The sequence below is a fragment of the Anabrus simplex genome, chromosome 14, assembly GCF_040414725.1.
Source record: "Anabrus simplex isolate iqAnaSimp1 chromosome 14, ASM4041472v1, whole genome shotgun sequence".
Lineage (NCBI taxonomy): Eukaryota > Metazoa > Arthropoda > Insecta > Orthoptera > Tettigoniidae > Anabrus > Anabrus simplex.
In genome coordinates, this window is record NC_090278.1 from 17,584,675 (window position 1) to 17,609,517 (window position 24,843).

A 24,843-nucleotide genomic window follows, 5' to 3' on the forward strand; every position below is an offset into this window, starting at 1 on the left:
AACAAAATCTGAGAGTACGTTTTTCAAACTGATGAATAACTCGATCTATGGCAAAGGCACGGAAAAAGTACGCAAACATTGTGACATTCATTTAATTAATTAATGGGATGGCCGGTATGGGGCACGCAAGTACATCTCAAAACCAAATTTCGAAGCCTATCATGTTATTGATCGTGACCTTATTTCTGTTGAAATGAAAAAACTGAGATCGTCTATGCCAAGCCAATTTATTTAGGAATGCTATACTTGATTTTTCAAATTCAAAAATGTACGATTTTCATTATGGATTGGGAAAGAAAGAGTTTTATGATCTTACACATTTGTATATGGATACAGATAGATTCATTTATCATATTTGGACGACAGACGCCTACGATGTGATGCGAAACCATTCTCAATACTTTGACACTTCTTCCTTTTTACCGAGTAATACATTTAACATTCAGCCACAGAAGAAGAAAGTGATATGGCTTATGAAAAATGAATGTGGCATGAATATCATGACTGAGTTTACTGGTTTAAAGTAGCAGCAAAATGTATGCCTATGACACTAAAAATTCACAATCTGTTAAAAAAGCAAAAGGCGTACGTTCAAGCGTCGTTAGCCGTTTACACGTTCAACATTATCGCGATGTACTAACACGTAGAAATGCCACTTTCTTACGCAACAGGATGCATAAATAACATTGCTGTACGTACATGATCTGTAAGAAGAGAAAATTGCATTATCATTTAAGAAGGGAGAGGTACACCACTATGTGTAATATAATTACATCATCGTTCAAGATGCTGAGAATGATTAAGTTGTACATATAAGAAGGGGAAATGACTAATTCTGTAGTACAGCAAATCATTCAAGATGAAACTTGTACATACAAGATGGAATGTTAATAAATAATGTAGAATCTGCATATTCTTTTATTTTAGATGATATATTCTTTTGCCCACATGTGTATTACCTCCTCCTCCTCTTACTGCTCCCTCCTCTTCCTTGTAAGATAAGGTTAGGATCGTTTGCTTAAATTCTACATCTGCACATCACTCAAAGAGGAGGAGCAAGGGGGGAGGGAGGAGGAGGAGGAAGCTGTTACATTTTATTTTAAAGTAAGTATGTCAAGAAAGGTCTTATCAGTGTTCAGAAGAACAGGTATTAAATCAATGTTCTTTAAGATATTAAAAACAGCAGCTTCATTTAAGTATGCCAAAAACTAAGTTCTCTAAGAGAATAGTATGTTGAGATGGGCAGTTTGCTATAAGATAGTATGTTGAGAAGAGTTGCAGTAAGCAATTTTCTTCCTTTCTGTTCAAATCGATCTTCTTAGGACAAAAGTATCCCCTGCTAAACAGTAAACATGTTACTTTGCATTCTGAACACAACAATCAGTGTTCTGAACACTAGTTGTAGGCATTGACTATAGTGTTTCATTCTAGTTTGTTACTATTGCAGTACAAGATATATATTTTTTTCTCCGTTCGAATCCATCTTCTCAAGACAAAAGTATCTCTTCCTAAGAAGTAAACATGTTTCAGTGTTCTTATCACCTGTTGTCGGTAACAACGGCTTCGTTTAAGTTAGTAAGTATGTCAACAAAGAAACAAAGTCTTAGAGTGTTGAAAAAAGCAGCTTGATTGTATACTTAAAAACAATAGTATGTTGAGAAGGGCAGCTCACTATAGGATGGTGATATGTCAACAAAAGCAGCTAAAACAAGTGCACGTGGTTAAAGGTAACAGCTCTCACCTTGAGAGCTGTCGATTCTAGTTTGTTACTTTTGCAGTAGACAATACACTTTTTCTCTGTTCAAATCCATCTTCTTAAGACAAAAGTCAAAAAAGCACGCGGAATTTCAAATTGCCCACCACCACGTGCAAAAGGTAGCAGCCATGAAGTTTAGTGCCATAAAGACGGCAGCACTGAGTTAGCGGTGCTCTGTTGTTTAAAGATGGTGGCTGTCAGCTTGACAGCAGTCTAAAAAGCATGTTGCCTACTTTACAAACAAAAGCACGTGGAATTCAAATTTCTCGAGCTACTGAGTCAGCAGTCACGTGACCCACTCCGCGAACTCTGATTGGAGAGCCGTTGAACTGTCACAGCTCCTCTACTGGCAAGTTTTCAGAACTCTTCAAAACACCAGTTTCGAACCAAGATATTTTAAGAAGACATGAAGAAACTTCATGACTGGTTTCCAACTAATCACACCTTCTGGGCTGAGAACTGATAAAGGCAGTGTGTAATCGACGCTCAACTTGCTCAGCTCTTACTCTACTGTCTTCATACTGCTCTACTTTAGAGCACAACTTCACTTCGCTTTCCCGCTAATATTCTACAAGATGAAATGAAATGGCGTATGGCTTTTAGTGCCGGGAGTGTCCGAGGACATGTTCGGCTCGCCAGATGCAGGTCTTTTGATGTGACACCCGTAGGTGACCTGCGCGTCGTGATGAGGATGAAATGATTATGAAGACGACACATACGCCCAGCCCCCGTGTCAGCGAAATTAACCAATGAAGGTTAAAATTCCCGACCCTGCCGGGAATCGAACCCGGGACCCCTGTGACCAAAGGCCAGCACGCTAACCATTTAGCCATGGAGCCGGACTTTCTACAAGATATTGTATGCCAATAGACGTTTCTTAGTTCTGATGACTTACAAAGGGAACAGTTTATTTCGTTTATAAGACATAAGCAGAACAACATTAATTGCATAACACATATGGTATGCATAAATCATCTAAACCCGTAAGTGTCAACTGACATTAGGTAGGCATGGTTGGAACACATATTAATGTGACGTTTTAGTTTCAGTGTGTGCGAGGGTGTGTGTGTATGTAGGAAGCCTATTGTTACAAGAAGGCTGCAAGACAAGGAACAAGGAGAACCATCATGCTGCTTGGAAGAGGAATCTCTACTATCATCATGGTGCACTTTGCAAGGGATATTCCCTCCAGAATGTGCCCTAAAGGCACCAATCTTGGGACGTGGCCAGCAAGGACTCAATCAAATTCCAGCATAAATATTAATTTCCTTTTCAGAAGGAATTCATTCCTGAAATAATATTTTCTATTATTTTGTGTCGTTACAGATTCTTATCGCTTCTGATCAACTTATTGGTGTTGGTAAATATTGTGAATGATTGAAATACACTCATCTCTATAAAATCCAGAACACCTTGATATACTAAAGATAGGAAGGTGATATTCAAAGGCAATGTGCATTAGTATGTTCTGAAGAAATGATTAGCATTTGAACCATGTTGACCCTCATGTCCAAGGTCCACATCCATATCTCTGCACAACACCACCGACTGGTAAATTGTGCCTGCGGCTCTTGTTGGCTAAAATCCGAAGGCAATGGATCAGTGTGACTCGACCAGACTTGCAGGATGCATCCCAGACTTATGTAAGAAAATTACTGTCAAGTAAGTGAGTCTGAAAGAGGGTGCATTATTGGCACGAGAGGATGTGATGCATCTACCTGGGAAATTTGCTGCTCATGTGCAAATAAGTGTGTCGGGAGTACGAGTGTGTACAGAACGTTCACAGAAGGCCGTAGATTACGACAAGAAGGATTTGGTCGCACCACCCAGATCAGACCCCTCCCCCGAGAATATCGACACCTCATGGATCTGCGTCCTCCTTGGCTTTGGCGCAACAGTGGAACAGTGTAACACATCATACACTCTCAGGAGTGACAGTCCATCCCCATTTATTACGATCCGGGTTACCGGCGTGTAGTCCACTCCGCTCCCTACTTTTGACTAATCTGCATAAACATGCTAGACTGCAGTGGTGTAAGGAACGACGTCACTGGGGACATAAATGGAAGCAGCTAGTGTCTTCGGACAAATCCAGCTTGTTTGTTTGAAAATGATGGACGCATTTTGGTTTGCCGCAGACAGGGGGAGACCCATCACACTAACTGCATTTGCACCACAAGACATACAGTACAAACTCAAGACTTTATGGTATGGGGTGCTATTGGGTAAAACCACAAATCACAGTTGGTGCGTGTCCAGGTCACTGTTACCAGTTTGACCTACGTGAATGACATCCTGTGACCCGTAGCCATACCCTTTCTGCACGACACCCCAGATGCCATAAATCAGTAGGACAATGCACGACCTCAACTAGAGTACGGTTCCAGTATATGGGACACTCACCAGGATTACTTGATTCAAGAACTGGAAAAAAACCAATGAAAAGCAGCTCGATTTGTTCTGGGTGATTTTCAACAAAAGAGTAGCATTACAAAAATGTTGCCAAGTTTGGCTGGAAAGAATTTGGAGAAGACCAGCTGCTCGACTAAGTGGTATGTTGCAACTGATTAATATCATTGTTGATCCATATTAAAATTTGTTATTTTTGCTAAAATAATTGTTTATTGTTCAACCACCTGTTCAATACATTAAATTCATGAGAAATTTCAGGGTTTTATCCCACTTATATTCGATGAAACAGGACATGTTTTGCCTCACTTTGGAGGCAACATCAGCCACTGTACCTCCTCAAGGTACCTGATTTAAAGTTAACTTGTAAGTTACTAGGATTATATATCTATCCACTTAAAATTGGATAAGCATCATTACAGAAGAATTGAAATGTACAATTATAATAATACATTGAATTAACAAATTCCCTGGTTTGCAAGTCACATGTGACTTGTACAGTACAAAAATGTGGTGCTGGAAAAAATACACATTTTATTCCTATGCTGCAACTGTGATAACTTTGCATAACAGTACAACAGCGAGTCACAGGTGGTATCTATGCTGTTCTATGGCATAGTTGTATTTTTAACAACTAGCTTACACCAAGAGGCACAGGTGACTCATGACACATGGAAGTAATGCAGCTTTTACTATTTGCTCTACGAGTCACCAGAGTCTCGCATTTTTACTAGACATCCTGCTCAGCTGCGGTGGACAACATGGGCTATACATTGTTGATCAAGTATTACCATGCTCTAGCCATCATTGTAGGCTGGTGAAAATCTGTTTCGACAGCGTGTGAATACTCTTGTCATCGTGTGAGGTAACTACATGATATACAATTGGGCATTTACTCTTTGCAGCATCACGGTAAGAACGTTACTTATATACAGATTTCATCATCTTATTCTCAACTACAAGCATAGAAAGCTAAGGAATGTGAGTTAATTGTATGAGATGAAACGTAGATTACCAGACTTTCAACAACCCAGAGAGTGTTCCAGTTCGGACACTTCACAACGAGCCAGGAGATCTCGATTTGAGAAACCATTAGAGGAGTTGGATATTGAGGATCTTTTAGGAGATGGAGATATCCAATGTAGTGATATTGAGGATCCCAATTTTTCATTGTCAATTTCATCATCTTCACCAGTGTCCTCTGGAACCGACACAGATGTACATGATAGCCACAGTGAAAGTGACAGTGAACAAGTTAAAACACAATCAGTTACATAACGCTGCAGTTGGTGCGATATAACCAGGAATGATTCAGGCTTCACTGTTTTTCCTGCGGAAGCAAAGGTTCAGTTACAGTTAGAAGAGGGACAGCCCGCTGATATATACTCTCACTTCATGGATGACAGCCTATTAGAAACGAAGGTTCAGGAAACCAACAGGTATGTCAATCAATTTAAATAGTCATTATGAGAAAAGCAAGTCCAGAAGTTTGAAATGGAAGGAAACTAATGCCGAGGAAATGAAACAGTTTCTAGGAATTATCATGTGTATAGGTCTTGTTCCTCACCCAACTATTAACTCATACTGGTCTAAGAACGACTTGTATGATGTGCAACTTATTGGACGGGCAATGCAACGGGATCGTTTCCTTCTCCTCCTGAGATTCTGGCATTTTGCAGACAACGAAGCTAACCAACAACCAGATCAAATCCAACCCCTGCTTGATAAATTAAACCAATATTTTGGGAATTCCTAGACAATGGGGAAGGAAATGGTTATAGATGAAACTATGGTTCCTTGAAGAGGCCGTTTAGTTTCCAGAATGTATAATCCTAACAAAACTCACAAATATGGAGTTAAGGTGTATAAACTCTGTACGAAAGAGGGCTACACTGTTAGAACGAAGGTCTATGCAAGAAAATCCAGTAAGAGTGAAAGCGGAGTAGGTCATGTTCATTCTGTTGTAATGGAGCTTCTACGTGGATTCTTAAATGAAGGACGTATCGTCTTTGCCGGTAATTTCTACACCAGTGTGCCTCTAGCAGAAGAACTTCTGAGGAATGAAACATTTGAAGGGTCGGGGGAAAAAACCAGGCAAGTCACTTTTTCATCGAAATTGAGATATTGTTACAGTCCGCTTCATCTATTGAGAAGTCGGAAATGGGAAAAAAAGCAGGCAAGTCAGGAGAAATTAGCACTCAAAGTTTCGCTGTTAGGGGAAGGAAATAGGGAATTCAAGCACAAAAGTTGCTTTTTCTCAAGTTGTACAAACATTGACTCTCCTGCTTTTTTCCCCTGACCCTTCATTTGTGTGTGGGACTCTTCGTATTAATAGATGTGGACTACTGATGATAGTGAAACAGTTATCAAGTGGGACAAGCAACCTGTTCTAATGCTTTCAAAACTGCCGAGTCACAGTGACTGTCTGGTAGACTCTGGAAAGAAAATCAGAGACAGTGAACCTGTCAGGAAGCCTCCCTCTGTTCTTGATTACAATGTAGCTAAAAAGGGGGTCGATTTCAGTGATTAGATGTCTTCCTATTATTCAGGTCTGCGGGAAGGTTTAAAATGGTACAGGAAAGTAGCCCTAGAAGTTATCACTGGAACGGCCTTGGTTAATGCTTGGATACTTCACACCATGACATCTGCGAAAAAAATGCCACTACTAAAATTTCAAGAAAAGGTTGCAAGAAGTCTGATTGGACCACAGACAGAACCTGTCATCAGTCCTGGGAGGAGGTGTGCGCACACACTCTCACAAATGGAAGGACCAGCCAAAAAAGTTCAAAGACGATGCATGGTTTACTATAAAGCTCAGCGAGTATGTGGCACATCGAAAGACGCTGACAACAAAATAAAAGCAGGTGACAACCTACTGTGAGGAATGCCCAAACAAACCATTCATGTGCATTGAATGATTTAATAAGGTTCATGAATGCTGAAATGGAACTTACTGTATTCAAAATAAAAACTGCCGTTGTATAATAACAAAATTAATGAGATCATGAGTGTAAATAGTTTACAGAATTTTGATATCAATGAAAAGAAATAGACTATTGAGTTCAAATAGAGGAGAGTGTTATTTTAAATTTTATATGCAGTGCTTTTATTATAAAGCAAATATATATGGTCATTTATTACTTGTGTAAAAATGTATTGATGGTCATGTAAATCACCCTTTACCAACATGCAGAAAGGGATGTTAACGCTCTGTTCTGTGCTGCGTGAGGAACGGGTGACTCGTGGACTTTAATAATTACTGCCGCTAAACCGAGCGCTGGTGGATCCTCCTGCTGAGGAATGTGAGAACTTGACATCCACATATTTTGAAATAATATACTTTGGCCATCCACAGGCAGCCCGCACAGCTACTTCCGTAGGACGAGTCACACGTGCCTCATGAAGCACACCAGCAAAGTACAGTACGAGACAGTGGTGACTCGTGACGCACTCACACTTAACACAGTGCAAACCGGTCCCGAGAAAACTCGTGTTTGCCTTACCGAACGTTACGGACCGGTCCAGAGTTATCTCGTGTTAGCAGCAGATCCAGCAGACTGAAATTTAGTGCTATCTTTTGAGATATACCGGAACTGTTTGGAGGTCAAGAGTGATAGAACTCTGTTACGTATGCTTTTACACAATCGATAGTCGCATTTCTTTACAATAATTCCTCATATCATAGATTTTCTTTGCATTTCTGACAACATGTTTACAAAGTTTGAAGAGCCATGCAAGATGGCATCGCCCAGGGATCACATGTGTTTATACAAGGATGAAATTATTCACAAATTACCATATTTCCCGGCATAATCATCGCACTTTTTATACCAAAATTTTCGGAAAAAAAGTAGGGTGTGACCATTATAGGAAGAATTTTTTATATCAGTATTTGTATTACTCAAAAAATTCACTTACAACTAAACTGTATTTGATACAAATTGAAGATGCACGTCTTACTTGTGTTTGTACATTAAAATAATTAAAATAGTCTAAAACAAAATTCATAATTATTTGCAACAATTCGGCGAATGTTTTTCCAACCTGAAAATAAAAATGAACATATTAAGTTAATTGCCATTAATTTGAGTATTAAAGTTAAAATATTACACTTGCAAAAAATTATTGCTTTGTTGTGTAATACGGACTTACTGGTACACAATTTATTCTAAATCTTCTGTGTTGCTATCACAGGTTTCGGTATCTGATACGCCGTCCTCGCCGCTGTTAATACCAGTATCAGATTCTTTGTCTCTCTGCCACACTACGTCATCTTCAGATCCGTCTAGTGCATTCGAAATCCCAGTCTTTTAAAGCTCTTGGAGACTAGTTCAGGTGGTATTAGATTCCAACTCTTCATCACCCACGAGCATAACGAGTCCAATTGTGGACGCCTGATATTTCCAGCGGGCGTCAATTGCTGTTCGCCTCTCATCATCCACTCGTAAAATCGACGTAAGTGGTTTTTAAGGGTTTATTAATGCATACGTCTAGTGGCTGCAAAGCAGATGTTAGGCCACGGGAATGACTATCTGCCGTGTCTTATTTTTTACTGAGAAGTTGCTTCACTTCGTTCCCGAGGTGACCTTGGAAACTATCTAAAACAAGCAGAGCTGGTTGTTTTAGTAGTGCACCGGGTCTTCTATCCCACACAGTTTTAACCCAGTCCAGCACGAGTTCTACGTCCATCCAACCATTTGGTTGCATTCGTACATGAATTCCACGGGGAAACTGTATATTCTTAGGCATCGTTTTCCTCTGGAAAATGATGTAAGGCGGCAACTTTCATCCATCAGCTGTAATGGCTAGCATTGCCATGCATCGCAACTTCTCACTACCGCTGGTTTTCATTAATACACTCCGTGATCCTTTTAGCGCAATAGTGCTGTTGCGAAGCATATCAAAAAAGATTGGAGTCTGATCGGCATTACCGATTTGGGAAAGCAAGTACGAATTTTCCTTGCACAAACATATGACAAATCAGTGAAAATTTACAATCTTGTCCGTGTAATCAGAAGGCAACTTTTAGCTTAGTGTTGTTCTCCTTCACACTGGCAGATTATGTTGTCGCATGAACCCCTTAATCCACCCACGACTGAGTTATCTTGTGTTTGCGCGCTACCTCCCGTCCCTTAATTTGTAACATTTCATATGATACACTGCAGCCATTGCTACGATTTCATTGACATACGTAAACACTGCTTTGTCAATTATAGGAAACTTCCCTGTTTTAGGGCCTCTAAATGCGCGTCTAGAAGGGTTTGTGCTCTTTAGCATGTTTTTGAATTTCCACCAGTCACACACCAACTTTTCACTCACTGAAAATTTTCTTTCTGCATCTCTGTTCCCGTGCTGTTCAGTGAAGGCAATTACGCTTAGCTTGAAGCCCGCAGAGTAGTTTCTACCATCTATTTACCCATAATTGCTTATAAATGCTTCACACGTTAATGTTTTGCAATATAAATGACTTTCTGTAATTGTTCACCATTAGAACTATTTATTTCTACAAACACCCCAAACACAAATTAAAAACTTAAATTCTCATGCACACATGCCTACAGTAATCACGTCAGTCACAAACAAATAAATGCATCTGTGATCTGTCCATTCCAGAGCAGCCAATACCATTAGGCAGCAAGGAAGCATGCAGCAATTTGTTATCAGTTGAGCTCTTTGGTTGCGACACACTAGTGCGCTTGCGCAAAGCTCACAAACCGGAGCACGGACGTCTTCATACATCGCTCTGGCTAGCCTGGTGTAGATCAACTGTAGTTGACCGTGTTCCGAGACGTCAGTAACAAACATTCATCTTTTTCAATTTCTTTTAAACGTATGGTAATTAGGTTAATATTTCCTCCCAGATAGTGATGATTTTACATTACATTACTGACGAGTTTATAAAATAAAACACTAATACCATTGGAATAATAATTATCTTGACTGCTTGGGTAAAAGTTTTCATCCCATCCCCGGACACTTACGAGGTAGTAGTAAGATAAGAGTCTAGCGATGACAACTGAGATATCGTAAATAATTCGGCTGACCGTGAGCTGAATAATTCCGTGGAAATCTGTGTTATCGTCTTGAATTTCACTTCGTGCACAATAACGCAGGAGCCGGCCCCATGGTGTAGGGGTAGCATGCCTGCCTCTTACACGGAGGCCCCGGGTTCAATTCATGGCCGGGTCAGCGAATTTTACCTGTATATGAGGGCTGGTTCGAGGTCCACTCAACCTACATCATTACAATTGAGAAGCTATCTGATGGTGAGATGGTGGCCCCGGTCTAGAGAGCCAAGAATAACGGCCGTGAGGATTCGCATGCTGACCACACAACACCTCGTAATCTGCAGGCCTTCGGGCTGAGCAGCGGTCGCTTGCTAGGCCAAGGTCCTTCGCAACTGTTGTGCCGGGGGGCGGGTGGTCGTAATAAAGCAGAATTCTAGCAGACCTATTGTCTACTAGAAGACAAGTGTGTGTTGGTACCGGTATTTCCTGGTGACGTTGCAGATAAGCGATAACTTACAGCTTTACGCATTTCAAATGAGAACTCATAATATGGAGGTCATGAATAAATTGTACACTGTCTCGCGACCACGTTGTCAAACTGCCGATAGCCTACTGGTAAGCCATGCATCGTACATATACCGGTATTATTTATTTATATGTTGTGCCACATCTCGCAAATGTGACTCTGTTGGCAAATTGCCCATAAACCATACACGTATTTAAATTGCGCATTCACGTGCAACTCACATTGCAGTTCCATTTACATTTTAACCAGATTGGTGAACAAAATTTGGACGTGCAACGATTATGCAATTAAATGTTTAAAGTCTGATTTTTGTATTGAAAATAAAGGATGCAACGATTACGCAGTGGCGACGATTATGCCGGGAAATACGGTATGTGCTGATACATGCTCCGAATATCCAAGTGATGCTGAGTTCGATGATGAAATATCTTCCAACAGAAATGTTTCAAGTGATGACAAGGATATAGCCTTATCTTCAAGGTGTAGAACTAGCGTAGCACAGAACGAGTCTGATAATTGTGTTACGGGTGTAAATATTCTAAACATTGTAAATAATGTAGTGTTCTCTGACAACTGGGTTGTGAACAACAGTGAACCTAGGCTAGAGGATTTTGAAGGTACTCCTGGTATAAATGTATGGCCTAATGAATCTGGAAACATAGTACAAATAGCAGGACTTATGTTTGGTGAGGAATTTTTTTTAGTATGTAGCTGAGCAAACAAACTTATACTATGAGCAGAATTCACATTTTCATAACATATCCCCTAAAATACTAAAGTGGACTTATGTCACTAGCAGGGAAATTAAAAAAATATTGCTCTGTGTATATTGATAGGGCAGGTGAAAAAATCATGTCTGAAAGATTACTGACCAGATGATCCCCTAATAGAAAATCCCATATTTCGGAAAACTATGAGCCAAAATAGATTTCAACAAATACTTATCTACCTGCATTTCGACAACTATTCAGGAAGGCCACCAGAAAAAAAACACAGTAGTCCTTCAAAAGCTAGTGAAGTTCTGACGGTTTATTTGAATGCATGCACTCCAGCTTGGAGGTAGTTAGAATGTGGCAAGGAACAGGGCTGTGCACAGGGTGAAGGGCACCCGGTCTGCAACGTGTTCATGTCAACAGTGTAACAATAGCAGCGAAAGTGTTAACAAAATTATAGCAATAGCTATGATTAAAAATTGATTGTATCTAATGTACTTAATATAATGACATAAATGGTGGCAATATTATGTAATGTTAAGAGCTGCTACACATTTTCAGTATGATTATAAGAAAACACATTCCAACTAAAGTATCAATTGGCAATACTGTTAAAATCTTATATAAATAAAAATGTTAAAAATATAAAATCATCTTGTCAGAATCCTGGGTTCGAGAGATTAAAAATTTGTTTAACCTGCATTAGACGCAGTCCTTGAAGAAGAGTTCAAGAATTAGATTTTAAGCAACAAACAACGTAATTAAAGTTGTCATGAACTCAATTGGGCCATTTTCCATCATGTTAGAGTGTTGATGGAGAAATAAAGTTGCAATTAGCATCGCATGTCGATGATGGAACGTGATGATACAAGCGAGCCGGTCGAAAGGGAACAATCAAACTTTTTGATAGACATTAAGAGTGGGCAGAATGCTAAGTGTGTTTTGAAAGTCTGTATGATATAGATGTTGATTCCCATACCGAACCTGAAATATTTGCCGCAATGAGTAAATTTATAATACCATTATAAATGGTCCATTACTGGACATAATAAATTTTACACCTAAATCCTTCACCCTAGTGTGCTAAGTTGGGCTTATCAGGTGGTAAATAGCATACCCACAAGGACGCATGGCTAGTGCATAACATGGAGGCCACTGCATAGACTATTTGGAGCCACCGGCAGTGCCAATGCACTATGACAGATTATGTCTCATTACCAAAAATTGATGCTTGCCTGGTCATCAGATGAAATAGATGTTGATTCCCATAGATAACCTGAAATATTTGTTCCGAATGGGTAAATTTATGATACCAGTATAAATGGTCTGTTATTGGACATTATAAATTTTCCAGCTAAGTCATTCCTAGTTGCCAGCGTTTCACCCCAGTGTGCTAAGTTGGGCTCCTCATTTGGTAAATAGCACTGCCACCAAGACGCATGGCTAGTGCATAACGTGGTGGCCTTTCATCGAAACAACCCCAAGAAAAACGAACTCTTCACGGCAACTGCAGGCATGGGACTGACATGGTAATTCATCCTACCTGCAGCACCAAACTTTGGTGGAATCTGGGAAGCAACTGTCAAGAGTCTGAAATATCACCTCAGAAGAGTGATGGATTCTTATCGCTTCACCAACAAAGAATGGAACACTCTTACGAAACATACGTCCCTTTACTAAAGTGACCCTTTTGATACTTCTTACCTACCTACATCCCATTTCCTTATAGGAGAGCCAATTACTACACTCCCTGATCATGAACATACTTTCTCCCTCATCACTAACTTGCCCAGATGGCTATATATTCAATAGCTAACCCAGAACTCCCGGAAGAGGTAGTCAAATGAATATCTCAATAAATGGGCAATGAAATACCCCATACCAGCATGCTATGCAGTGGACAATGGCAGTGATCAAATGTGTTTCCTGGTAGTAATGGATTCATTCATGTAACGAATGTCCAGCTAAGTAATGGTAAACATGCAACACCTATTCAAAAACAATATCCCTTACGAATTATGAAACAGAAAGGCAAGATCACTCTTGAAGGGCTTATTTATTCATTGCAAGTTTAAGCAATATTATAAATCACAATAGCATAACACCACAGACCACATTACGTAGAATAGCAATGTTTCTCACTTACCACATGATGGCTACAATGTGTGTAGTGTATATGTGAATATCACCTTCACCTTGTATCTATAAATAATTGTATTATCTAGAAATTGATAATTAAAATAATCAATAAGATTACAAAGGTGTTTCATTTGGAAGCAACTAATAAAACATCCAATAACAGTAACAAGAGAATGTATCTTGTAGCAATTCTGTGTTTGAAAATATCTGCATACTCAAAAGTATCAGCAGGAATGATACCAGCTCCCAAATTATATACAGTAGATGTCTTTGGAGCAATCCTAACAGCTACACAATACATAATGCAAGATCGTGGAACAACTTGAAGGAAAAGTGAAATTAGGTCAGTAAACAGTCAATCTCATAAAAAAGTATATTCTGCGCAGGACTATCAATTGTATGCATTGAAATGAAGAGTCACCCACTGATATCTGTTGGGTAATTTTCTAACTATTTTCATTACCTGACAACGGCTTATCAGATTATGCACATTACCTCAAGAGAGTTTTCCTGTGTTTGCCCTGGCTCTGTTAACTCCAATTTGGCTTCTTTCTTCAGAACTATCATATCTGATACATGTTCAATATTTTCCTGTGGAAAATAAGATATAATAGTTATGCACATAACAAACATGTACAAATATAGTCACCAACAAATGAGCATGATAATTCATTACCTGCCAGTATTACAGTTACTTTCATAATTTCACTAATGTTTAACGAAGATTTCTACCAGCAGACGATTCTTATAACCAAAAGCTGTACTGAGAATGGTGTTATTATCCTTACTCACTGCTTATGTCAGAGAAAGGATGAGACTGAAAACCGAATATAAAATGAGAAACATTTTCTATCTATGTCAGAAGATATCCTACCGGGCATGCAATTGGGGCCATCTCGCACAGAATTTGGAAGGAAGCTGACACAGACATAAACACCAAATCGTATTAACTGTTTTCATATGTCCAATCATATCAATCATATCTTAGAGGTTGCCTGAACCATTTCCAGGTGTTAAAACTGTTCTAAATCTTTTCTTTCTTCTCAGCATAGAGTCTGCTTACAGACAGATTAAAATACCTTGAAATATTTTAATCACATTTTCTACTCTGGTTTTGCTGAGTTCACAAGGGCTTCATAAAGCATTGAGACAGTTCTGTTTCAAACAGCATATTTAAATGCTTCCAAGTGTAAAAATATAAAATGAACAAGAAAGAAGCAGGCTTATCACAGTCATATACCAGGGAAAGATGTGATGTAGCCCAAACTCAAAGCAACTACAAACGCAATGTTATACTACTACAACAATGTTATGTACAATTCTGTGAAGAACTGTGAGGATGAGAACACCAGCAGTGTTGTAGTGTACATCTGCAGTTTCAGAAACTCTTTCATGATCTACTACGAGACCTCACTTGGATTCATGAAACCTCTCTGTGTATGGGAGAGGGACTGTAATCAAAAGCTTACGATCAAATATAAGTTCATTTAAAAATAAAAGTGAATTAAAGTATACAATTCTAGAATACAAAGACTTGACAAATTCAATATAGGAGAAAGAGAATAGAAGCTGAACTACGGAAAGGATGACAAATGATGGACAAAATGAAATAATGGCAAAGAGGGAAAAAAAGTCCATTTTTAATGTGCCTTAAGTCCTCAAAGTGTCAGAGCCCACTAAGAAGGGGCATATTAAAGACAATTTTCTCAGAAATCATGTATTCTAGAGACCTTATACATGGTTCTATATATACAGATCTGTATTGGAGGAATAAAATTAATCACTATTCTGCCTTTCTAAATGAATTCAACATCCGAGCAAAATACTTATTTTGAGAGAAATTACATTCAGATTTTGAACTATTTTATCTCTTGTATGTCATAGGCAAATCTGCTCTTTCCTTAACACACATATCTTCCAGCTCATTGTGGATATGAGGGTAACCCAGAGTTATCACACCTGTGTTAACATTCTGTTTCAGTAGACTGTTTTGGTGATGATGATGCTTGTTTGAAGGGGCTTAACATCTAGGTCAGCAGCCCATAATGGTTCGAAATGAGACAAAATGTAATGACAATTTAAAAGGACAAAATTCATCAACTGAGCAGAATTCAAGATGTAATGATGAAGAATGAATGGATGAATATGAATTTAAAACAATCAGTGGATCCGACCCGCAAAGTCTCACCTTTCCTGAAATTATATTACCGACCAAGGGACTTCTTCCACAGCACAATCCTGAATCAATGCTTGTTATCTAAAGGGGTTCTATATCCAGGACAACGGTCCCTCATAATGGCACTTAATGCTAGTAAAGTAGAACCAATGTATTTCTCAAGTTGCGGTACTAATCAAAGGTAGTGTAAACTCACGGTGTTTGAAACATTATGGTACCACTCACAAGTATTGTACATCGTACAAGGAAGGCAGACCTACAGTGTTTCTCACATAATGGTGTCACTCGTAGGCAACGCAAACCCATGGTGCACCTCACATAGGTGTACTAATCATATGGATTTGTACTATCCCGTGGCGTTCCTCACATACTGAGTACAAATCACAGCAACGCAGACCAACAGTGTCACTCATACAGTGGTACTAATCATAGGCAATGCCCAGACCCATAGTGTTTCTCGCATGATGGTACAAATCACAGGCAACACAGACCAACAGTGTCACTCATACAGTCGTACTAATCATAGGCAATGCCCAGACCCATGGTGTTTCTCGCATGATGGTACAAATCACAGGCAACACAGACCAACAGTGTCACTCATACTGTGGTACTAATCATAGGTAATGCCCAGACCCATGGTGTTTCTCGCATGATGGTACAAATCACAGGCAACACAGACCAACAGTGTCACTCATACAGTGGTACTAATCATAGGCAATGCCCAGACCCATGGTGTTTCTCACATAATGATACTAATCACAGGCAACACCCAGACCCATGGTGTTTCTCACATAATGGTACAAATCACAGGCAAAGTAAGCCCGTGATGTTATGCATATAGTGGTACTAATCACAGATACTGGAAACACTGAGTGAACTGCCCTCTGCCGCTACTAATCACAAACCTATTGCATACCTAACCCCGAGTGATGGTATTAATCACAAGTAGTTTCATAGTTCTAATTCAATCATCCCTTGGTCGCCCCTCCTTGTCACCTCTTATGACAGGCAGGGCATAACGTGGGTGCAATCTTCATCTGTAACCCCCACCCACAGGGGGTAGTAGACTCACGAAATATTTGTGATTTATCTTCTTCAACACTAATTAAGATAGGAGTAATAATTTTTAACATGTGGTGCTAATGGTGGTAGAGTAGTGTTGGAGGATATTACTTTTTTCGAAAGTAAAATGGGCCAACTATCCTTTTTTATAATCAGATGGTAAAAATAGTAGAGGTGCAATCTGATATCTGTACAAGTCTGACACAGTAGCACTATAAGAAATATCAAACCTAGAGTTCTTGATCAGGAGTGCGCTAATATGTCAGGTTCAAGTTTGAAAAGAACATGACATGACAAGAAATATGAAAGGCACAGATCTTGAATAGTGGTCCACTCATATCTTGGGATATGTTCGACCACCATTCTCCTGTGCAGTGCCTGTAACATAGAACTCAAAACAGCATGCATTAATTGCAGAATTTGAGCTTTAATCAACTCTTGGACAATATCTCATCTATAAATTAGCAGTCTACAGTGTTTGCAACAGATTATTACTGTGAAGTCACAGTTATTGATTGAACATCCCTCTTCCAACTTTCAAGATTTTCAAAGACTCTGAGGTGCCAGAATGATGTGGAGGAATTCACTTTCATGCCAATATAACTACAGACATGTCCTGCGATAATTCAGCTTCCTCAAATAACCCTAAACTGGATCAGAATCACACTCGCGAACATGAAATTAGCATAGCATCAGTTTACCCTCTGAGCTACCAGATCAAGAGCCACTGAACTGAAAGTCACACACTCAGATGAGTGTACTGTACTACGATTAGAGTAGCAACAGACAGAGTAAAGAAAGGTAATGTAAAGATAATGCTTCTTCTCAAAAATATTCCACTGCATCTCTGCCTTCATCAGGATGTTTGATTTAGATGAGCTATACCCACAGTACACTGCCAGGGCAGAATTTTACTACTTGCTCATCCAACATTAGTAATAATGTAAAAAAGTTTACTTGATGCAAATCTTAACTGTAATTTCTTATTAAGGAAAAATATGTTCACCATGAGAGCCACGGACCTACTGGCCATAACCCAATTCAATCTAGCACCCACCATTTTACATCACCTCAGCAATTACTACCAATGCAGTTGGCTGACATATGAGAGGAAATGATGTCAATCCCACAAAGATTCCATTACCAAACCAAGCAGAATAAAGACTTGACCACACACCCCACAGAAATCTATTTCACAACCAACAGAGGTAAACATTTAAAAACAGACAGTCAGTCGATGGGTACTTCACACATGAAATGCCCTGAAAACTCAATCTTGAGACACTGCCTATCACAACTTTGTCACAAGATGAACCTAAATAAGGTTATTTTACTATCAAGCCCACAACATTAATTCAGCTTTTTGCCTCTATCAAACAGGGAATGCACGGCCATGTCCCTAGTAATTGCTAGAGGCCAATTGTCCACTCGGCGGCCGATACCTGCGGGCTTATGCCACCAGAACCCCTTTCCTCGACCCATGAACTATGCTTTAGTCACTAGCTGGAGCAATAGATGTACAACTTGTGTCTGAAAAGTTCAGAGAATGGTCGGCTAGTTTGTACACCGTGCTAGTTCAGACGGTGCACTCGCGCATACCCATAGCACGACATAACACCAAATGCCCCATATCGGTGAACTCTACACAGTTAAATGGAGTTGAATGCTGCAACACATTGCACGGAGTCAGTGTGAGGACTTGTGTCATTGCACAATGGAGTGCAAATTGGAGCAACGCATTAACTTGAAGTTTTGCTTCCACCTAGGAAAAACGGCAATGGAAACATATGCAATGTCAGAGCAAGTTTACCACGCTCAGGCAGTGAGTAAAAAGTGCAGTTTTGTCTGGTTGGGGTTGAGGACGAGGCGCGTTCGGGTCGACCAACCACAAGCACATCTCCAGACAACATCAAACGAGTGAGACAGATGCTTGTGAATGATTAGCGACTGTCCTTACGAATGATAGCAGATGAAGTGGGTGCAGGAAACGACAGTGTAAGGACCATTGTTCACGAACATTTGAAAAAGCGGAAGTTTTGTGCCCGGTTTGTACTGCACAACCTGACAGACTAGCAGAAGCAAAATCGTATGGAACTTGATGAGCATGTTTGAACATTGAGTAAGTGACTGCTACAGCTAATGACTGCTAGGAATAATACTATCATATATATATTATTCTTATTATTATTATCTTTATTTCTCTCTTGATTCTGGGGTTTTAATTCAACGGAATGAGGGGCATGGCACGAGGTTCTGAGGATGACTGCTGTGGTGACTCTATTTAGGGGTTTTACGTTTCCGGAGTATCAAACGAATCTCATGGCATGCCCAGGGGATACGGCAATTTCTTTCCTTACCCTTTTTTTGTAATATGAGTTGTCTATTATTATTATTATTATTATTATATTAGGGCAGGTGCTTTTTTCTCACCATACATGCATATTAGGAGGGGGGAGTAAGGGAGGATGGGCAAGTGAGAAAGACGGGGTGGGTAAGGCCCACTCCAAATAAGCCAAGGAAGGGAAGAATACGATAGGCTGGATAGGGGAGGAGAGAGGATCCAGTTAGATGTGGACCGTCGTAATGGAATGGTGGGAAGAAAACACACTGTCATCTGGTAGGATGGTTGGGGTTCTCCTTAGGGCCCCACAGTTAGTGCCAGCCTTGTCATCATGGGGAAGGCGGCCTTCTTCTCACCAGGGGGATGACACAGTCGGACGGTAGCAGCAGACAGCTAAATTTGTATTGCTTCACTTTATTATTCTCTATTATTTATTTTACTCTGTATGTGAACATGTATAGGGGCAAAGTCGCCTGTTATGTTCAATAAATGTTCTGTTGTGTTCAAAATCGTATGGAAACGTTGGGAGACATCATTGACGTATGTGACCAAAATTGGCGGATGTTGAAAACCATCATTACAGGAGACGAGTCATGGAGCTACCAGTATGATACGGAGACCAAGAGACAGTCAATAGCGTGATGTTCAGCGTCTTCTCCGCCTCCCGAGAAAAGTTGGCTCATAATTGACTTTTTCGATAGCAACGGTGTCATTCATCATGAATTTGTACCCCAGGGTACACCTATCAATGCGGAATTCCACATGGGAATTTAGTACTGTAACGCATCAGTCGGGTTCGGCCTGAACTGTACCAGAGTAGACAGTGGAAGCTCCTGCCCGTCTGCACACCGCAATCCTCATGACTCAGTTTCTCGCCGAACGGAAGGTTATTGTTCATCCACACCCTCCGTATTCTCTGGATTTTGGGTAGGCAGATTTTGTTTTGTTCCCCGTCTCAAATTAGCCCTTAAAGGCCACCAGTTCGACAGTGTAGCATGTAATTGAAATAATAACATTAACATTAAGTGTAGCATGTATCCAACAACACATGACAAGGGTTCTCCAGGAGATTTCAAAAGAAGTGTTTGCTGGCAGCTTCCAGCAGCTTTATAGTCAATGTCAAAAGTGTGTTGTAGCTAACAGAGATTACTTCGAAGGCCAGTAATGGAATTTTGTGTGTAACTTATGTTGTCTTTATTTCATGAGAACATTCACTGAACTTTTCAGACACAGGCTGTATATCAATACTGTTGTTTGTAGTTCCTAAGAGTTGGCAGCTTTCTGTAGCATGCTGCTGCAGTATTCCCAGACAAAGAAACAAAACAGAGACATACCACGCTTAGATAACCATGCAGCAAATTGTGACTGCTGATGTTAATATAGGGGAAGCACATAGTAAATTATGCCCCAGCAAATATATTCAGCTGGTAAGGGTTAAATTCTGAACTCTATCAAGTTATCTGGAATGAGACTTACAAGTGATGCATTTGTTGTTCCTTCAAGCCTGGCTGGTTCTTCTTTCATATCTATTTCCAGGTCCATTTCACACTGCAACTGAAGTAGTTAGAAGGTAATAGAGTTTTTGACTACTTCCAATGACCTTACACTGAAACACAGTCCAGAAAAATATATTACCTTATTGTTACTTAGGTTATTTGTCAACAGACTAAGCAAATTTTCTTTGCTAGTGGCTTTACGTCGCACCGACACAGATAGGTCTTATTGCGACGATGGGAAAGGGAAGGCCTAGGAATGGGAAGGAAGCGGCCGTGGCCTTATTAAGGTGGTGTGAAAATGGGAAACCATGGAAAATAAAAATTTATAAAACACTTCTATAACCTCATTTCATCGAAGAAATGCTACCAACATTTACTTAAGTGCACTTTCATTATTTGTCTGTGCATGTCATGTCTAATGACACAACCAAGATTTGATTAAAAGAGCACCCCATGAAGGGAGTTCCATGTCAAACAATTGCTTTAAATATTTAGCAGTTTTTATTGTTCCCCAAGGTGGTAAGAAACTTGTCTGTGTTGAACACCTTGAGTCGTGCCTCACAGAATTCATTTCAGCCAATAAGAGTGCTTGTTAGTCACCGTGATATTTTACTGTAAAATTAAACATAATGCATAAATATAATACGAGCTTCATTCCTGTGTCCATTTGCATCAATTCTTATCATTGCCAGAAAGAGATTTCGATGTAAACACATATCTATTCAGGAAACTACGATCAATTATTTTGTATATTGCAACATAGGCACACTACTTGTTCTGGCCATCACTGGTTATTGTATTAATATATTATTGATTTTACTTTCAAGTAACCACCTTTTACAGTTTCCAGAGCCAGAATGTGTCCCTGAAGATTTTTCTTCCATTTTTTGCTACTGGTTTAATGTTGCACCAACAATTCTAAGGGAAAGTGCTAGGATTAAGAAGATAGTGGCGTTAATTAAAGTTAATTAACGAGAAAAAGGGGAACCACGGAAATGATTTTCAGGGCTGTCTATCCTGGGATTCGAACCCATGCAAAAAGATCTTTTACACACCAATAAATCAGGAAATATCTTACGAAAGAGAGGCAGCCTATTGTTAACTAAAACATGAGGAGTAAATACCAAATACAGCTGTTGTGGTGTAAGGATGTAGTACAGAAGAATCACCACAACAACACTGATACACCAAGAATCCTACATATGCAAATAATCTTACAGATATCCTACACGGAACAGCTCTCAAGATTTCAAACACTACTACAATCTTTTGCAGCCTACAGTGTATATAACAACTCAACATCCACAGCGTCACTTTTAATTCACACAAATCACACATCAACACAATAATTAAAATTATACATTACATTTTGTAATTTCTTTCTAAAACTAGTATCCGCAATTCTTCACCTACGTAGCCCTACAAAACAATTCCTCATTCCAATAAATTTCGATACCCGATATACTGCTACAACACACGAGGGTAAGACTTGCCTGCAACTGTAACGCAAAAGTAAATTACTGAAACTTGGGCATTACCACTGCCTTCGTGATGTCCAGGCCGTACTGTAACTAGCGCGGGAAAGCAATCAGCTGATCGTTAGGGGGGAAGTTTAGCACATGAGTTAGTAGAGTTAAACACAGTTTTTCGCAGTTTTATTGAAACTTTTAACGATGGCTGCATGTTCACTCAGATTTATGTGAGAATGAGTCGTCATCGACTGCATTATTAAGTGGAAAGTCGTTAATTAGTGAAGAAAACTTAGTGTGAGCGTGTATTTATGTGAAGCTATAGGTTAAGAAGATCGTTCTTCGGTGTTTTAATTTTGTAGTTTATTTGTGTAAAGTTATATTTATAGTGTAAAATTAATTGAGTTTCTGCATTCTGTGTTTTATTATTAACCACGAATTGTATATACTTGAATTAAGATGATCAGTGAGGGAAATCACCATGCCTTAGAGTTGCTGTGTGCCTGGCTGCAAAGCCAATTATAAACAAGGAGACTACACTCCGGTATTTGTGTTTCCTTTTGATGAAGAACTAGTTTAGTTATGGAAGAAGGCTATTCCCAGGGAGAATTTAATAGTTAATCAAAACACAGTTGTGTGTATCAAGCACTTTCCTGAAAATCACATCCTGAGAGAAATAAGAGTGTCACGTCCAGATGGTGAGGTAAATTTTTTTATTATGTCATAAACATGGGTCCCATTAGGTAGGTCCTGTATTTTTATGTAATTAGACCTATGGCTTATCTGAATTCGGTGTATTTGAAAATGCAAGTCTTATTTATGAGTATCACCGAGCTCGATAGCTGCAGTCGCTTAAGTGCGGCCAGTATCCAGTATTCGGGAGACAGTGGGTTCGAACCCCACTGTCGGCAGCCCTGAAGATGGTTTTCCGTGGTTCTCCATTTTCACGCCAGGCGAATGCTGGGGCTGTACCTTAATTAAGGCCACGGCCACTTCCTTCCCATTCCTAGACCTTTCCTGCCCTATCGTCGCCGTAAGACCTATCTGTGTCGGCGCGACGAGAAGCAAATGGCAACAACAAAAAAAGAGTATCAAACAGCAGTGTGATTTATGTAAATGTTATCTTCTGACAGATTCAGATCTTATATATGAATTATCTCCAGAAGTAAGATATCTGAATTTCCTAAATCGAGGGGGCTTAAAGTATCCATCAGACATGTCAATAGAACTTAGAATTGAGGTGTACAAAGTATTTTGTGTGTTAGTGTCAGATACATATAAGATGGTATTTCTAAATTCAGACAATCTTAAGTGTGTCACAATATCCTTGGCTTTGGAGTCAATGCAGTTGGCAGATTCCCTAGTCATTTGTGACTGCGGGAAGAAATTGGAAAACCTGGCCGGACAGTGTATATATATTTGGGTGAATATGTTTTTAAATAATTTTTCCAAAATTCACACCGACTTGTGTATTCAACAAAGTGCTTCAAAGAGAGCAGACCTACTCCTTACTGGTGTAACTTCCTGTAAGAGGTTCAGGAAAGCTGCAGTGTTCATGAAGTGGAAACAGTGAGGTACAGAAATAATTTATATTTGTAATAAATAGTATGGTAATTGGCTGCATGTTTTCTGTCAGTGTGTATGATGTGAATGTTCCAGTTGACCAGAAAATGGATAAAATCGGAAGAATATGTCTCAAAATGTTAGGCTGTACTCACGCAAACGAACGTATATACGCGAGAAATAGAACGTTACGGAGAAGAATATGCATTGTATGTCAGAATTAACAAATATTTGACGATAGGTTTTGGTTTTATAAGGTGTTAACAGTTCTTTAAGTAATTTGAACGAGTGTGTTATTCAAGCGGAGCGTATGCGTATCGCCTTCAAGTTCCCCCCAAAGCGTGACGTCATCAGAGGTACAGTACGGCCTGGACATTACGAAGGCAGTGGCATTACGGACAATATGTTAGATGCTGCGGACACAGTGTAAAATAATAGAAATCACAATTACTCAATGAAGAAAACCTGTAATACAATTAACGTAATAAGCTGTACAACTGGCAAATACGCGTCTTATACATACCTGACACTTCGAGACAAAACCTGATATTTTAATGTAATTTAATCACTTAAAACAAACTCCTGAAAAACGGATTTGATTTGTACCAGTCGGTAGAACAGGCTGAATTTAGGAAAGGATGAATTACCAGTTAATATTCCAGAGCATACGACACTTCTTCTTCTTCTTTCTTGATACTTTGGGACTCTTTTTTTTTTACTGTCGTCCAGCCACTATGCGAATAATACAAGAAATCACACGCGAGACAGAGTCTAAAGAACATAAGATAAGGGCAAATTGGACATATTAATGGAGGGGTAGAAAACTGATGTCCCTGAAATCTGTCGAGGTATTCACAGTTCACACACGAACAAATCTTGCACTTAGTTCAAAATGGAAGCCGAAACATAGCGGTCAAGGGTAGATAAGAGTGCACTTAGTTCAAAATGGAAGCCGAAACATAGCGGTCAAGGGTAGATAAGAGAAGTACTGTATGAAGAGAACAAAATCATTAATCACTTGTAAATATGATCGAGCTGTGGACATGCCACTCACATTCCCGTATGGAACGAAAAGTTTTTGAAGTTAGGGTGACAGGTGTAGAGAGGATCGCTCATGAGACGCGGGGATTAAGCAAATAAGCAAAAAGGGGATGAGACATAGGAAAGCGCACAGGGACACAAAGG

General features: G+C 39.5%; 1 protein-coding gene across 1 annotated transcript in view; it reads right to left on the bottom strand.

Annotated features, from left to right (window-relative positions):
* LOC136885370 (zinc finger protein 577-like) overlaps nucleotides 1-24,527 on the bottom strand; it is a 77,143-nt gene extending 52,616 nt beyond the window's left edge. The window contains exons 1-3 of the mRNA XM_067157882.2: nucleotides 24,306-24,527; nucleotides 20,607-20,736; nucleotides 14,047-14,142 (exon numbers count right to left, since the gene is read on the bottom strand). Coding sequence (XP_067013983.2) covers nucleotides 14,047-14,142; nucleotides 20,607-20,672 — 162 coding nt within the window. The 5' untranslated portion in view covers nucleotides 20,673-20,736; nucleotides 24,306-24,527. The remainder of the gene's footprint in view (nucleotides 1-14,046; nucleotides 14,143-20,606; nucleotides 20,737-24,305) is intronic.
* Nucleotides 24,528-24,843: the final 316 nt, after the last annotated feature.